At 50.5% G+C, this 17,256-nt stretch overlaps 1 protein-coding gene across 1 annotated transcript in view; it reads right to left on the bottom strand.

Moving 5' to 3' along the window:
* LOC311583671 (polycystin-1-like protein 2) overlaps positions 1 to 17,256 on the bottom strand; it is a gene marked incomplete at its 5' end in the record, with an annotated part of 92,282 nt that overhangs the window by 48,065 nt on the left and 26,961 nt on the right. Inside the window, 11 exons of the mRNA XM_084757453.1 lie at positions 789 to 920; positions 2,081 to 2,204; positions 3,429 to 3,553; positions 4,951 to 5,133; positions 7,215 to 7,346; positions 8,150 to 8,341; positions 8,909 to 9,054; positions 11,952 to 12,128; positions 13,562 to 13,703; positions 14,472 to 14,592; positions 16,545 to 16,752. Coding sequence (XP_084613579.1) covers positions 789 to 920; positions 2,081 to 2,204; positions 3,429 to 3,553; positions 4,951 to 5,133; positions 7,215 to 7,346; positions 8,150 to 8,341; positions 8,909 to 9,054; positions 11,952 to 12,128; positions 13,562 to 13,703; positions 14,472 to 14,592; positions 16,545 to 16,752 — 1,682 coding nt within the window. The remainder of the gene's footprint in view (positions 1 to 788; positions 921 to 2,080; positions 2,205 to 3,428; positions 3,554 to 4,950; positions 5,134 to 7,214; positions 7,347 to 8,149; positions 8,342 to 8,908; positions 9,055 to 11,951; positions 12,129 to 13,561; positions 13,704 to 14,471; positions 14,593 to 16,544; positions 16,753 to 17,256) is intronic.

Below are 17,256 nucleotides of genomic sequence, written 5' to 3'. Positions count from 1 at the left end.
AAACAATTTCAGGCATGGGGCAGGACACGCGATGAACATCCAAAGGCCTGTGGTGTTATGGGGCTGGGATGCACAGAAAGTTCTCTGCTGCAGGTTTGGGTGGGGAAGTTGTCTTTCCATCCTTCCAGTCCCACTAGCCACCTGGGGCTAGGTTTCCTCCCATCACTCCAGCCTCGCCTTGCGTCATCAACAGCAGTCAATGCCCACCCACCCTGCTCTCCTTTCTCGAGGTCGCTTGTGCCTCTACTGGGCCCCTGGGTAACCTAGCTATAACAGCCCATATCCAGGCCTTTAACTGCATCTTTCTGCCAAGTTCCGGGTGGCACATGCATGGGTCCCATACATGGGTGATGATGGAGGCATCCCTGAAAACTAGTCACTGAGAGGAAATGGCAGATGACTAGAAAAAAGTGAATAAGCTCTTAAAAGAACCCAAGCACCCCCTGCACTGTGGCATGTTAGCATTCTTGTTTGACTTTAAAGAAAACCATCTGGAGTTTAAAGGAAAAGCACTTGGGGGCTGTAGTCTGAGCCTTTAAAATGAACACTTGGTTTGTGCCGTGATTAGAATCCCATGCTACAGGGTTATAACCCCAGAAGAATCTGTCGTACACCAGAGATGTGTGAATGGTCATATGTGCATGCTTTTAAGTCGAATCCAGTGTTTAATAGTGCAAGGGGCACTCCGAGTGGTTTCTCTCTTTAACCACTGTTCTCACAACTGGCTCAAACCAAGCTGAAGAGAAGGCCGAGTGCCGCCCAACTGCTGCTAACATCGTGGGGCCTACCTCAATATTCTGCGACAAGTTCTTCACTGGGATGGCATGGCCACTGGGGCTGGTCAGGCGGAGTCCACCCACAGTTCCACTGACATCAAACCGGCTTCCGGAAGGGAAGGGGTTCTGTGAGAAACTCACCATCTGAAAGGCAAGTGCAAGAAGCACTGATGAGGGGTGACAGACCCTGTGGAAGCACGCGATCCTAGTGAGCAGCCCTTGCTCTATGGGGTGATGCAGGGCCCAGGACACCCCCCCCCCTTAGCTGATGATGCCTTCTAGAGATGTGGTCTCAGAGGGCTGGCCCTGTGTATCAGCACGTCTTTCTTCCCCTAGAGTTGACAGAATCAGTTCTCCACACCTTCAGTTTTATGACTGTGGACTCAACTAAATATCGACTGAAAATATTTGGGGAAAAAAATTGCATCTGTACTAATGGGTACTGATTTTTTTTTCCTTGCTGTTCTCTCCTAAATAACACATTAGCATTAACTGTTTACCTAGCATTTACATTGTATAAAAACTGTTACAAGCAACCCTGACTTGGTTTAACATATACACAGAGGTCTAGGCTGAGCATGGTGGCAGTGCCTTTAACCCCAGCCCTTAGAAGGCAGATAGAGGCAGATCTCTGTGAGTTCAAGGCCAGCTTGGTCTACATAGTGAATTCTGGACCAGCCAAGACTCAATATAGTGAGTCTCCCTTCCTTCCTTCCCTCTTTCCTCCCGTGTGTGTGTGTGTGTGTGTGTGTGTGTGTGTGTGTGTGTGTATGTGTGTGTGCGCGCACGCGCGCGCATGTGAGGCTGTGCGTACCTTCTGCATGACTATTCTACCACGCTATATAAAGGACTGAGCAGCCACAGCTTTGAAACTCATGCTCACGGCATTCTAGAAACTAACCCCATGGGTACCAGGGGCGGCAAGAAGTGTCTAAGAGAAAGATGCTGGTCTGTTTTCACCAGTATCCAGGGGGATCAGATGTGCCTTCATGTGGGATGGAAGGATCCCTGGTCTTTTACATCCTAGTTACAGAGGGAAGTCTGGAGAGGTTCACTATCAACACACGAAGCCAAGGCCGCTGGAGGAAATTTGCAGCCTGCTGGAATAGGATGGATTTGTGTGTGCAGAGCCGAGGGGGGTCTGCATCCACTTGTGTTCCTGGCTGTGGCTCTGGTAAGACCCTGAACCTCATCTGTAAAGGATGGGGGAGGGGCGTGGCTACTAGCACCATCAGTGAGCAAGTACAAGGGTCAGCACTTGACACATTATAAAGACTGTCTCCCAGGAGGCATTGCCGGGTTACCCTTATGTCCACAGGCTCCTGGCTGTCCTCCCTAAGGTGGAGAGAGGCGGCAGGCAGGGTGAAGGTCACAGAGTCATTGGTGGCAGTATGCACTGACGAGCCTTGCCAATTCCGTGGCTGAATTCTGAGCACAGAGTGAGAAAAGGAAGAAAGTCAGTGTTTGAGGAGGGACCCCCAGTTTGTGCAGGGAGAGGGAGGGTGGGCTCCACTTTACTGTCAGGGATGGCTGTACTTTGTGTTTAGCAGCTTCTGTGTTTCAAACAGAAGCCACATCGGAAGCTGCTGGCGCCCCCGTGTGGATCGGAGGGCCATGTTTTCAGAGCTGAATTCTGCTTATGGAATCTGCCGCTGGGACCCAAGAGAACAATCCTGGTATGAGGAGTCAAGGAGCCTCCATCTTGCCTATTGGCCAGGGAGTAGCACTGAGGGGTGTGTGTGTGTGTGTGTGTGTGTGTGTGTGTGTGTTTTCTTCTAGTTGGACATGCTCTTTACCATCTTGTATCAGTTAATGACCCTAAGACTAGGCCCATTAACATTCCACAAGAAAGCTCACAAGGCTTGCGGGGCCCAGAGAAACATAAGTCTCCTCCCATCCCCAAAGACATATAAGCAGGTAATAATTGCTGAGAAATGGGTCTCTTTCCTTTGATGCTGTAGCCACCCATATGTTGCCTACATCCTGTAGCTCTAACCTCATTAAGTACCAAGTTAGACTTGGGTGACATTATTTCTTTGTTCTGTTGTTTCCCTCTGTGTATAGGTGAATTAAAATAGTTGCCCCAGGCTGGCCATAGTGGCTCACTTGCCTACATCCCCAGTGCAGAGGCAGGGGCAGAGTGATTCCTGCAATTCTGAGACCAGCCTGATCTACATAGGTCAGCCAAGGCTACATAGAGAGACCCTGCCTCAACAAATAAATACATCAATACATCAAAGCAACTCCCCCTGGAAAACACACACAACAGAAAGGATCCTGAAACCACAGTCAGCGCTCACTGACACAAACCTTCCTGGGAAATCTCAAGGCAAGTATGCCTGGGATTGCCACAGACTTTCCATTGACAATGGGATAGCCAGGACCACCCAGGACACAGTGAGGATTGCGTGTGTGGGGAAGTGGTCCCACTCATTAGCCCCGTTACCTGCACAGTTCAGGTGACTCTAACATTGGCCTGAGCTCTCCATACAAATACCTACCATGATGAGAAGATTCTACTACACCCATACGCCAGGCTCAGGTCCCAGTACTTCTCCAGCCCCAAGACTGGCTTCTGGACCCTGCCTTGGGTAGCTTGGGATGAGGGTTAGGGCATCAATTTTCTTGGGCATGTACAGTGCAGCTCAGTACCTGTCTGTGTACACAGAGATGGAGGGCGTGGCCAGGATGGCCGGAAGGCCCCCTGGCAATGTCCCCAGTAGAAGAGCAGTCTGCAAATGGTCCACAATCTGAAGCAGCTGGGACCCAATGAGAGCCTGGAACAAACGGAAGCAGAACACTACTTCTATGTTGTGGGACTATGGGCCGTCACCACAGCTTCCCTTGGCTGCTGTCACCAGGTAAGCATGGGACTCTTAGCAGGGACTAGGAGAGGCCAGCGAAGTGACAGACCATGACAGCCCTGTAGGTCATAGGCAAAGCAGGCATCTACAAAATCCAAACCATTCGCCTGACTCCTGTGGGCTCTTCCACCCTTACGGCAGCTCCATGAAGCAAATGTTTCCCCTCCCCTTGGCAGAAGAGAGGAGAGAACACAGAAAGGAGATGACTCAGGAAAGTCACATGTTGGTGAGGTGAACCAGGCCTCTCGAGAAATGTAGCTCCGGGGTCCATATAAAGAGCCATCGTGGTGTGTGTGTGTGTGTGTGTGTGTATGTGTGTGTGTGTGCGTGTGTGTGTGTGTGTGTGTGTGTGACTCTGTGTTGCAGGTGCCTAGGCATGGCTTGGGTCTTGCTCCAGGAGAGCCAAGAACCACAGGCAAAGCCCAGATTCCTGCCAATTAGGACGTGTTTGGTACCCAATAGTTGGTTCAGTGGGTAAGGTGCTTGCAACTAAGCCTGGTGACCCGAGTCCCACCCCAGGGATTCATGTGCACACGAGTAATGTGAGAATTCCATCGCACGTGGTAGAAGGAGAGAATCAGTCCCCATGGGTTGTCCTTTGACCTCCACATGTATGCTCTGTCGTGTGTGCCCCTCAAATAAATAAATATTTTAAAAAATGTTTGACACATCCTTATGATGACAAACAAGGCTAGGAAGGGTGTGCATATACTAGTGTATAAAGAATGATCTTGGGAGTCTGTTCAGTATCTGAACGTGTGAGACATCTTTGCATATGCCTGTCTTTCAGTTCTCTTAGAATAGGAAAGGTGGTCCATGGGATAGAGGACTGTGGAGCAGTTACCGTTAGGCTTTGTGGCTCTGCCATGATGCTACCCTGAAAGACACCGGTGACTCTGGGCATCACACAGGTCCCTTCTCTCTTGTTCTGCATGGCTGACTGCTAGAGACATTCCGTAGTTTGGTTACAGGAAGTAGGATATTGCCCAAAGTGGTTCATAGAACCTGTCCAGTGGACAGCTGATGGGGTAAGTCAGAGTGCCTCCAGATACAGATGAGAGAAGGAAACTTGGGGAACATGGGTGGCTTGGCTCCCAAGTGACAGGTGGGATTCTCTGAAGGCAGCGCCCCTGTTCTGTGTGCTATCCACTCACCACATTCTAGAACCTTCCTCCCAGCTTCCAAGAAGCACTGTAACCTCTGCACCTGTTTCCTCATCTGTGGGCTGTCAAGAAGGAATCACCTAGCAACGCTGGCATGAGCTGGGCTTGCAGTGTGGACGAGGTCTGCACCTGGCCCAGGGCACCCACCTGGCTGCTGCTGGCCTCCATGGGCTCTTCTGATCCATGGCTGACAGAAGCTTCCAGCACACTCCCCACTGCCTGAAGCATGGCCCTGGTGGCTTCCTGGCGGCTATGATCCTCAGGAGGAACCTTGGCACTGGCTGTCAACAGAGCTTCAGTGGCATGCTGCAGAGCCCGGCTGGCCTCCCACTGGGATCACCCAAAGAAGGAAAAATACTGTGAGTCCCTGCCTGGGATGGCGCCATTTAAAGAACAAGAAGTGTATTGAAGGGAGTGTGGGAGAGACCGAAGCCAGGGAAGAGCTATACCAAAGCCTGACACAAGCAGCCTGACTTAAAACTGGCTTCTCTCCCCTGACCACGATTGAGGTTCTTCTGGGAGAGAAGCCTGGTCTGCCTCTGAATCTTTCACAGGATCCTTTGCACAATGTCCTAAACACGACAGACACTTGGCAACATTTGCTGATTAGCAGGGTGGAGAATGGACGGAGGATGGATGAGTGGGGGGACAGATGGAAGGTGGATGACAGGTGGACAATAGGTGGATTGAGGATGGATAGATGAAAAATGGGCAGAGGACAAATGAAGAATGAGGGGGTTGATAGAGAAAGGATATCTGGGTAGAGGGTGGACGGATGGAGAGTGGGGTGGATGGAGGGTGGACGGACGGAGAGTGGGGTGGATGGAGAGTGGACGGACGGAGAGTGGGGTGGATGGAGAGTGGACGGATGGAGAGTGGGGTGGAGGGTGGGTGGTTGGACATAACATACCAATTTTGTAATTGTAGATGTGCTTGTGAAAATTACTTGTTTAATGTCTAGGTGCCCCAGTAGCTGGGAAGCACTATGAGGGCAGGTCCACGTGTGTGGGTGTTCAATACGTGGCACACACCCAGGCATGCCAGAGGTGTTTGTAGAATGGATAAATTAGTGGAAGCACAAATGCACAGAAGTGAGGATAGGAGATATAGAAAGGGGTGTGTCTATGCAGGTGTGCATAAAACAGACAAACGAGCAGATGGGGTGGGAACGGAAGCATCCCATCAACAGCACAGAACATGGTACTTGGCTATGATTCTTCAGGAAGAGGATCTTGAAGCAAAAGTTTGAGTCGTAAGTCATTGATTTGAAGGTGACCCCTGGGAACATTCTGGAGGAGTGGGTGCATGAGAGAGGGAAGGGGTGGGGGTTGAAAGAAAATAGTCCCCATAGGTCCACAGGGAGTGGTTCTATTAGGAGGTGTGGCCTTGTTGAAGGAAGTGTGTCACTGTAGGGGTGATTTTTGAGGTCTCATATGTCCAAGTTACACTCTGTGGCTCTCAATCTTCTGCTGCCTGCAGACCAAGATGTAGAACTCTCTCCGCTCCTCCAACGCCATGTCTGCCTGCATGCTTCCCACCATGATGATAATGGACTAAACCTCTGAACATTGTAAGCCAGGCCCGATGAAATGCTTTCCTTTGTAAGAGTTGTCACGCCATGGTGTCTCTTCACAGCAATAAAACCATAACTAAGACAGATGGGTCAGAGGTCAACGCAGAAGGTATGATCGAGCCTGTTGAGGTTCAGTCCTGCACAGGGCTTACCCACCAAAAGTGTCCAGAAACTGAGGTACTTGTGCCCCAGACTCACCAGTCACTGAGCACTGAGTGAACCCCCTGCCATGAGAGCAAGAGGGAGAGAGTTCTGAGGGTCAGGAAGACCTCAGGCTAGAATGGCAGAAGCCAGCAGCTGCATGCTAGTGTGATACACAGTGGGTCAGCAGCAATATCTGGACTCACACTTGGGACCCACCAGTGGGCAGCAAGCACACAGCCCTTTAGCCCAGTGTGAAGCACCAGGGCCTGCATTGGAGCATCTTCCCTTGCTCCACCCAGGAAGGACTCTTAGAAAAAAGGGGGCTGGAGAGATGGCTCAGTGGTTAAGAGCACTGACTGCTCTTCCAGAGGTCCTGAGTTCAATTCCCAGCAACCACATGGTGGCTCACAACCATCTATAATGTGATCTGATGCCCTCTTCTGGTCTACAAGGGTACAAGCAGGCAGAGCAATGTATACATAATAAATAAATAAATAAATAAATAAATAAATAAATCTTTAAAAGAAAGAAAGAAAGTAAGAAAGAAAGAAAAAAGATGGCAGAAGTCTTGTAGCCCCAGGACAGTACCATAACTGAGGGACTTCTTTGATCATCTGTCCCCTAATGAGTCACCACCCCCACACCATGGAGGAATGTGTGCAAATAGCCTGGCTCAGCCAGGGGAAATTCTCACCTGGGCCACGGGGGTGAGTTCCTCGCTGAGGTGAGTCACCTCTCTCAGCGCCTCAGCCAAGCCTTGGACCCTCTGCACGTTCTCTAGGCCAGTGGTGACCAGGGACAGTGATGTCAGCACAAGCTCTCTGACCTTGGCACAGAGGGAGAAAGGCCAGGAGGGAAGCTGAATTCCAAAGGCTCTGGGGAGGCATTTTGGGAGAATCTGGGGTCCCAGGAATGACCAGGCTCATTCAGGCTCTGTAGACCTGGATGTGTGGCTGACAGAATAACAGCCAAAAGATACCCACATCTGGATCTTAGAAACCTGCGACCATGTTGCCCCACAGAGAAAACATGCTTTGGTAAAATCATTCTGAAAATATAGTTCAGTCCAGCACCTTCAAATGGGGACATCGTTTGGCAGTTACAGGTGGGAACAGTGTAATTGCAAGGGCAGGAACATTGGGGAAGGAGATGGGTGATGCACACAGAGGTGGGAAGAAGAGGAGAGGAGAGGGTTTCAAAAATACACTAAGGGGGTGCTGGGGTGACAGCTCAGTTAGAAACGCACTCGGTATGCAAAAGCATGGATATCGAGTTTGATCTCCTAGCCCAGGGCTGATCATGACCTCTAGAAGCTAGAAAAAGTCAGGAGTACATTTCCCCTACAGGCTCGAGAAGGTTCCCAGCCTTGCCAAGGCATGCCTGATCTGGGCCAACTCACTGTCCTCCTCTGGTCCTCAGTTTTGTCATCTTTGGTGTGAGGGAGCTGGAGCAAGGCTCTCAACTTTCCATCAGGCTCCAGAAGGCTCCATGGAGTTTAGCCCAGAAAGTGGGCTACTAATAAATAAGGTCTTTCCTTCCCTGGATGTCCCAGGAATTGACACTGATTCACCAGCCCCACCCCCAGCCCAAGAAGCCACATGCAGACCTTAAAGGACCCATGTCACTCACCTTCTTCTTGACACCCATTCTAAGCTGCCCAGCACCTGGGCTCTGGTCCTCCTGGTTAAGCTCAGAGGACACAGCTTTGGCCAATAGGAGAAGCTGTTCATGCCCGCTCTCATCTTGCAGAGCCGTGGTGATTTTCTCTGACACAATATTTTGGAATGTCACCTCTTCAACACTGGTGTCATCGTGTCCCACCTGACAGGGAAGCCAGAAATGAGCTCAGTGGTCTTTATTCAAGAAGCTGGCTCCTCAAGTTATGGGTCTGGGAGCAGAGCAGACCTTGTAGAAGAGTGCTCACACTTCCTGAGGCTGGAGGGTGCCTGGACCCATTCATGGTACCAAGCAGCGGATGACTTCCACCCCCACAGCTTGGGCAAACCCATAGTCCGCCTCTAGCTGCTCACTGCTCCCTCCTCTCCATCCCTCCACCCCTAGCCACACCTGCACCTTCCCAGATCTCTGCCTGCTCATCTCTGTCCTAACTCATCACTGAGCTCTTCTGTTCCCTCTTGCCCCTGCTCCCAGGATCTCCCCATACTCCTGCTACTAAGTCATAAGATACACAAAGGCAGCACTTGTATCCATGTGTCCGTGGCTGTATCCTCAGGACTTGGCACACAGGGGGATAGATGCTCTGTAAATATATGTGGGAGAAATGACCAAATAGGCAATTCATCACCTGTGCCCTCAGCTGCCTTGTAGCTCTTGTAGTTCAGTTGCGTAGAAACACATCCCAGTAAAGAAACATCAACCGCCACCCACCTTAACTGCCACTTGGGTCTGCTCTCTGTCTCCTGCCTGATTGGTGACAGAGACGACCACTGTCGAGACAAAGCCATCCTTTTCTTTTCCAAGTGGTAGGTACACAGCAGGGAGGCTTGGTTTGGGGCCACAGTGGAGGCAGGAACCTGGTAAAATGGAATTAGAGCAATTAGGAGGGCAGAGCCAAACCCATGTCCACAGAGACAGAGAAGCCCTAGCTACTGAAGGTGTGGCCAGCCACTCTGGAAACCCACAGGGTTTGGGAGAAGGCCACCACACAGGGTTCTGTACCTTCAGAATAATTTCCCTGACGTGTATGACAAACTGAGGGACCTTCACACCATTTTCAAGTGGGTTTTGGTTTTGTTTTTTTGTTTTGTTTTGTTTATTTTTGTTGCTTTGGTTTGGCTTTTAAACTTTTAAAAATTAGATTATTTTTATTTTGTGTATAGGTGTTTTTCCCATGTTTATCTGTGCACCATATGCATGCCTGGTGCCTAAGGAGGTCAGAAGGGGGCTTTGGATCCCCTGGAACTGGAGCTACAGACGTTCGTAAGACACCATGTGGGTGCTGGGAACAGAACCCGGGTCCCCTGAAGGAGCTACAAGTGCTCTTAACTGCTGAGCCATCTCTCCAGCCCAAAGGTGCTTTGTTTTGGGTTTGGTGATTTTGTTTCTTTAATGTGGTAAAAAACAAATTACAGTATGAACAAAAAGAAGTCAGGGGGTGACAGTAGAGAAAGGAATAGCAAGAGGAAGAGAAACAGGCCCCCAAAGCTCCCCTCGGAAGAGAGCACGCCTCTTCAGGAACCAGCAAACTAAGCTGGGTGAGTTTGGTTTGGTTTGGTTTGGTTTGAAGTCTTGTGTGTGTGTGTGTGTGTGTGTGTGTGTTTGTGTGTGTGTGTTCATGTGAGTGATAGGAGGAGTACCCACATACCATGGCACATGTATGGAGTGCAGAGGATAGCTTCATGGTGTTAGTTTTCTCCTAAAACCCTTATGTGGGTCTGAGGCTTAAACTCAAGTCCCAGGCCAGAGCAGCAAGCACCTGTACCCACAGAGCCATCTAGTCATCCCATTGTTGTGTTTGTTTGTTTGTTTGTTGCTATTTGCTTGTCATTTTACTGAGTTTGTTTTGTTTTCCTGAGACAATGTCTCACTCTACAGTTCAGGCTGGCCTAGAACTCACCATGGAGCCCAGGCTGATCTGGAGCTCAAGGCAGTCCTCCTGGCCCAGCCTCTCAAGTGCGAGGACTGTAGCCATGAGCCACTGCCCTTGGTGCCCACCTTAGTTTTCAAATGTGTTTTAACAGGGGTGGGAGTGGAATCCAGGGTCTCACACATGTAAGCACTCCAGACAAGCACTCTCCTGCGGACCTTCACCAGCCTCACAGCACCCTGTCCCTATGTCTCAAACAACGCTCCCTGGTGGTACACGTCTTGGTTTACCAGTTGTCTCTGCTACTATATGCTACAGGGCATGAAGGTAATGACTTCCTCCGTTGTGTTCGCTGCTACACACTTAGCATCCAGAACGCAGCCTGGCATGTGGATGAAATTTTTTTTCTCTTAAAGGAGATTCACACACCACAGGAGTCTCCAGTCGTTGCGTAGGGTGCAGACAATTATGACACTATTGGCTTGCAACGGAACACTCACTGTTGTGTGGCCACACCTCCTCACCTTGTTGCTCAGCTATGTGAGATGGGGGTTGGGGACAAAGGTGGAGGGAAAATGGCCTCTCCTTTTTGGTACAGAGAGGGGGAGCATTTGGAAATGGAGCCTAATTGCCTTGTTTGTCTTCTCTCTTTCTTTCCACACTCAGACCCAGTCATTGCCTTCTTCGCAGCCTGGCATTTGCACATTCTTTGACAGGGCACCCCATGAAAACTATACTCCCTCAGAAAGGCTTACACCCACCTCTCCCTGGTCAAGGTACACTGTCTATGTCATGTCGTGTCTAGGGCAGGGTATTGCAGAGTAAGCCAGCACCACTCATGGTGCCTCAGTGTAGAAGAAAGTTCTGCTTTGGCTAAGGCCCACACAGAGCTTGTGTGACAGTCCCCAAATGCCCAGGTCCACAGGGAGAACCAACGGCCACCAAAATGGAATAGTAAATGGAGTGAGCTGCCCCAGGCCACCCACCCCTTCATAGTCACCGCTGTTCTGAAACTGTGATTGTCATGACTGTGTTGGGTGCCGTGCAGTGTAGGAAGGATCTCTGATGGTCACCCTCCGTGAACCTTCGCAGAAAGAAAAGAAAAGAAAATGCTCTTTGATATCTTTGAAATTTTCTTTGTCCTGTGGCACTGTCATTCTCTGCTGTCATTTACAAGTCAGGGTCAGTCAAAGTGCTGAAGATTCTGTGAGCCAGATCTGGCTCTGTCTTCCCAGATAGCTCCAAATCCAGACTCTCAAAGAGTTGGAGTCACAGCTCTCTCTTGCTCTCTCTCTTTCTCTCTCTCATTCCCTCTCTCTCTCTCTCTCTCTCTCTCTCTCTCTCTCTCTCTCTCTCTGTGTGTGTGTGTGTGTGTGTGTGTGTGTGTCTTTCTCTGTCTGTCTCTCTTTCTCTGTCTCTGTCTGTCTCTCTTTCTCTGTCTCTGTCTTTCTCTCTCTGTCTCTCTGTCTCTGTCTCTGTCTCTGTCTGTCTCTGTCTCTCTCTCTCTCTGTCTCTCTCTCTCTCTCTCTCTCTCTCTCTCTCTCTCTCTCTCTGTGTGTGTGTGTGTGTGTGTGTGTGTGTGTGTGTGTGTGTGTGTGTGTCTATTGAGGACTATGGCCTGGTATGGTATGACCTGTTGGGACTCTTCATTCATTTAACCCTTTCATATACCCTACACTGAGACAAAGTCATTGTGTCCTCTGGGCTTGGTTGCATGCTGTCCTTCTGGTGTTTCGGGGTGACCAAGGCTTAGGAGTCCCTCATCCAGTCAGCCTCGCTCCATTACAGAACATACTCTAATGCAGGTCCCTGACAGGAACAGTCCCCATTGGTGGAGAAGATGAGCCTAGGGGCTGAGGGAAGAGCAGAGTCTTTAGCTAGTACCTGTCTGCAGACAGAAGCAGTACTCCACGGGGGGCGGGGCTGTGGAGGTGGTGCAGGAGAGAGCGAAGCTCGTCAGTACAGAACCCTCCTCCGGGGCTATTGTGCAGGCAGGGACCTCAGGTCGAGGCAGTGTGCTGATCACGTAGGTATCTTCCCCATAGGAATGGCTGGTCAGAGCTGGAAAGTGAAGCTTCGTTATGTTTAGGGAACTGTGTGTCCAAAAACCCAACACAACCTGGGGAGCTTGTTAAACAAAGATTTCCGGGCCATCTGCAGACCCACAGCCTCTAGCCTCTCTGGAGATTCTGGGGTGGGCCCCCAAATACTCATATCTAACAGTTATCTCCAATGCAGGGCCCCAGGGACTCACTTTGAGACAATAGGCAGTGAGAGGAGACTCAGACATATGGGGGCTAGAGTTCTGCTATTACTGTCCTAGTGGCCTTGGGTTTGACCTCTGTCATCTGTAATGCAGAGCCAATAATAACTTCCTCATAGCGACTTCATGAGCAGCTTACTCAGAAGCCAGGGAGGAACAGAGCTGGCAGCCGGAAGCAGGTGGACCCTGCCCAGAAGCAATCTCTTTCCATCTCATCCTCAGCATCACGAGGCCCTGTCTGTCCAGCGGCAATGTATACCTGGCCTGGCACAGTCACAGAGTTTAAAAAGAGCACGTTGGAAGCAAGAGCTGAGCAAAGGAGATTTTTTTTTTAAAGATTTATTTATTTATTAAGTATACAGTGTTCTGCCTGCACATATACTAGCAGGCCAGAAGAGGGCACCAGATCTCACTATAGATGTTTGTAATCCACCATGTGGTTTCTGAGAATTGAACTCAGGACCTTTGGAAGACCAGGCAATGCTCTTAACCACTGAGCCATCTCTCCAGCCCATCTTTTTTTTTTTAATTACTTATTTATTTTATGTGCTTTGGTGTTTTGCCTGTATATACATCTATGAGAAGGTGTCAGGCCCCTACAACTGGAGTTACAAACAGTTGTGAGCTGCCATGTGGGTGCTGGGAATTGAACTCTGTCTCTGGAAGAGCAGCCAGTGCTCTTAACAGCTGCACCATCTTTCTAGCCTGTCTCCTCCCTCCTCCCCGTCCCACACACACAAAGGAGAATCTTAATTGGTTACAACTGATGTCTTGGTCTAACTCAGTTGAGAAGGCCTGAGGTAGAGCAGCAGGTGTGTCCACTGAACAGGTGCCCACCTCAGTTTGCCTGGCTGTGGGTGCTCTGTGGGCTGCGTTAGGAAATATAGAATCAGCAGCCAGCACAGGTGGTCCTTACCCACCAGCCTAGCACTTAGGAAACGTAGAGACAAAGTAAGTGCAGCCATCCTTGTTTTGTAACTGTTTGAACACTGAGCTCATTTCAATGACTAAGCTTCTCCTGGTAGGGCATGCAGGTTGACTGGGGGGGGGGGTGTGATCAACTTGTCACCCCTGAGGAAACTGAGGCACCAAGAAGTCAAATCCTTTGCCCAAAGTCTCCCAGGCAGAAAGTCTGTATATACCCTGTTCCGTGCTAGGTCATAGTCTCTTATTTTAGTGTTTCCAAGATTGTCCTGGTTCCTTGACAAGAGACACGGTGCCAGCGTCTCACCTGTGACCCGGATGCGAATAACAGGTCCCCAGGTCTGCAGGAAGCTGCTGTTCAGCAACAGCATAGAGGAGTTGCTGAGAAGGAGGGTCAGCGAGCGTGGCCAAAATCCTCTGAGTCTGCAGACAACTGGGAGGGGCTCAGCCTGCAAGAGAACAGCCCTCAGGCCCCTGGAGTCTACTAGGTAGATCCCTAGACATCCTCAGTCCCCTGGTTTCCAACTCCCCGGGCCTGTCAGATTTCTCTCTGATGAGCAAATGATGGGCACTGCTGCTACCCAGGAGGTCAATAAACAGTCAGTATCCCGCTTTGTCTGTTGTCTGAGTTCAGAGTGCAAGAAAGGAGCCTGAGGACGGATGTGTGTGCACAGCACTTATGCAGTGAGGAGTCTTAGGAGGGATGTGTGGGTGCCTCACCTATGGAGGGAGGAGCCTGAGGAAGGATGTGTGTAGGTCACCTACAAAGGGAGGAGGAATGCATGCAGGTCACTTGTGGAGGGTGCACTCACTGTGGAATCATCCAGGCAACTAAACCAGGCAGAGAAGGGAGTGTGAGCAAGTGGAGTGTGGCCCAGTGGGACCTCGGCCATGAGAGGTGTGCTGCAAAAATGTCCTTCCTTTGGGCAAGGGTGCTGGGTTGTTAGACTTTCCTGTCCATCAGTTGTAGGCCACAAGCCTCCTGAAAAGCAGCTGGGGATGTATGCATCCTGGGAGGGGGCTCGGGCTGAGGGCAACAGTGTCTGCCTCCCCATAGGCTTGGCTCTTTTGGATCCATTCACCTGTTAGAAATTCCTTCAAGTCCCCTTAAAATATGTCCTCTCATCTTCCTGGCTGCCCCCAACCCTGGCTCAGGACCCAGCATGCAACACTAGTCTGGTCCTCTCCGTTTCCACTGAGTGGTTGCGACATCTCACCTTCTCTGATGAGGAGGCATCTAAGTACCAGCTGAATGTGGCCGCTGGGGTTTCGTCTGCCACAGTGGCTGTGAGCAGAACATCTTGGTGAGCTTTCACTGGCCGGCAGTTCTTCTCACAGCTGGCAGGTACAGAGAATAAAGAGAGAAAGGTCCCTCGGGCTTCCTGACCACTTACCTGCTCTTTGTCCAGTTCTCAAGTCTGCGGAGAGGATGGGGCGTGGCCTTTGTCCAAATGAAGGATGAAATAAAAGCCACGAGTGCTCCAACCTAAGCCAAGACAGAGCCTTGGTCTGCAGGCAGGTGAGGAGAGTCAGGACATGACCATATTCACTTGTCACTAAACTCGCTGTGTGTGGAGGAGAAGGCCAGGCCAGGACCATGGCTTCCAATCCTGACCCTGTCACTTAGGAAGACTTGCCTTGTAGGAGCTACTTAAACTATAAGATTTGGTTTTTCTTAGCTGCCAAGGAAGTGGATAAAGCCAGATGACGTCTGAGATGCTCTTTCGTGCTGATAAAAGTGACAGCGCTGTGGCCTAATAGCACTCATATGGTAGCTGTGAGAGTGACTTGTCAGAGCCCCTGGGGCACTTGAGAGCATGCCAGGCTCTGAGGGCTTGCGTGATTGCTCCCTGGTGACATGACTCCTGAGTAGGTGGATGGAACATGAAACATGCATCAGGATCCAAACGCTGGACCTTCTCTCTTGCTTTTGCTTCAGGGTGTGTGTGTGTGTGTGTGTGTGTGTGTACACGTCTGTAATTTTGTCAATAATCACATGGAGGTCAAAGGTTGATTTGGGGTGTCTTCTCTCACTCTTCATCTTATTGCTTGAGACAAGGTCTCTTACTGAGCCTGAAGATAACTTGCTTTGCTAGACTAGCTAGCCAGCAAGCTCCAGGGATCCCCCTGTCTCTGCTTCCCCCTGTACTGAACTTAATAGGGCCATGGTACTATGCTGCTTTTTTACTCGAGTGCTAGGGATTTGAACTTCTGTCCTTGTACCTGCATAGTAAATGTTTTATCAAATAAGCTGTTGTCTCCACAGCCCCCTGAACCTTCTATATGATGCCCTACCCTATCCCTGGGTCCCCTGAGAGGGTGCTTTGACATCTGTTGCATGTCTAATGCCTCCCCAGATCGTCTCAGTCTTAATGCCATGACTCCTCCAACCTTCCTTCTTTTCTTGCTAATGTCTGTCCTAGTACAAGCATGCGGGTGGGTTTCTACAGAGCTTCCAGGCCATTCTCCAGCTTTCTCTATCTATCTGCAGAGGCAACAAAAGTCTCAGCCCCTGCCCTCTGGGATTCTGTTTGGGTTCCGCCAGTGGAAAGCATTGGTTTGCAGAAAGGATGCAGCTATTTATTCTTGGGCTACCAAAGGGCTAAAGTGGCAGGATCAAAGATGCTCTGGTCAAGGCCGTGGCTCCACTCTCTTACCTCTGCAGTCCTAGGAGCGCGGCTTGCACCACCCTGTTGTAGTCCCACACTGTTGCCTGCTGTCCTTCACTATTCCTTCACGTCTGTCCCCTCACACCTGAAAGATGATGCTTATCCACCTTTAATTAGTTCTGACTACACCGAGCTATTTGCTTCCAGCAGGGACCGAGCTGACAGGCCCAGCTACCTCAAGCACCTGTCTTGACTCCTATAAGATGCTACGTCATCTCCTCAAAGCCCCCTCTATCCTGAGAGCAGAATGTTTTGGGGTAAGCTGTGATCATGCCCCCTCCTGCCCAGAGAGACTCCTGGGTAAGCGACCTAAATCTGGCATGTCCTGCAAGGCCTTGCCTCTCTCTTTCTCCTCCTCCCCATTCCCCTTCTCTGAGTCTCAGTTGAGTTCCACCTTCTACGGTGGAGCTCTTTCTGTCCCCCGAATGGAGACGTTGTCATAGACTTCTGCTGTCCAGTCATGCCATTTATTGCTGATCCCCAGGTTGCCGTCCCTGTGGGAGCACAGGTGAAATAGTTGACCCACCCTGGAAGTCCCTCCCCGACAGGAAGTCCCATCCCAACCAGAAGTCCCACCCCCGAGTGGTACTGGTTGATGAAGAGCATGCCCAGATGCCTCACCTGATTTGAGGCCCAAGCTCCAGTGGGGCAGACACATAGAGGCACTGTTCTGTCTCTTTCTCCAGTTCCTGGTCCCTTAGGATAGCCAAGTGCAGGGTGACAGCAGAGTTGACAGGTGGCAGGCAGGAGGAATGGAGCACCAGCAGCCTTCGGTCCGTGTGGAGCAGGTGCCTCTCCACACAGTTGTTCCACTGCGCCCAGCAATGTCCTGAGAGGGATGGGCAGACAAATGTGGACTTTCTAGTTTAGCAAGGCTTCTTTCTGTTAATGGTGGTTTTGTTTTGTCGAGGCTAGATCTGGCTGCACAGCCCAGGGCTAGCCTGACACTCTCAGTCTTCCTGCTTCTGCCTCCTGGCCACCAGGACTACAGGGCTGAGCAACCATGCCCAACCTCCAGTTGTTGTGTGTGTGTGTGTGTGTGTGTGTGTGTACACAGGTGCACATGTCATGGGTGCATGTGGAGGGCAGAGGACCACTTGAAGGAGTCTGTTTTTTCCTTCCACCGTGTGTGCTCTAAGAGATTAAAATCAACTTGTTAGGCTTGGCAGCAAGCACTTTGGCTTGCTGAGCCATCTCACCAGCCCTGATTACTCCAGTTTTTAAATTTTCAGTTATGAAAGTAGCCCCAGGAGAAGACAAAGACTGGCAGCATTGTTTATCAGAGCAGAGAAGTGGGAAAACGCATGAACACTGACTCCACAGCACCCTGGCC

This window comes from Acomys minous, assembly GCF_964271855.1.
Source record: "Acomys minous genome assembly, chromosome: 14".
Taxonomy (NCBI): domain Eukaryota; kingdom Metazoa; phylum Chordata; class Mammalia; order Rodentia; family Muridae; genus Acomys; species Acomys minous.
Note: the sequence above shows the minus strand (reverse complement) of the source record. Positions and strands in the feature narration are given on the sequence as shown.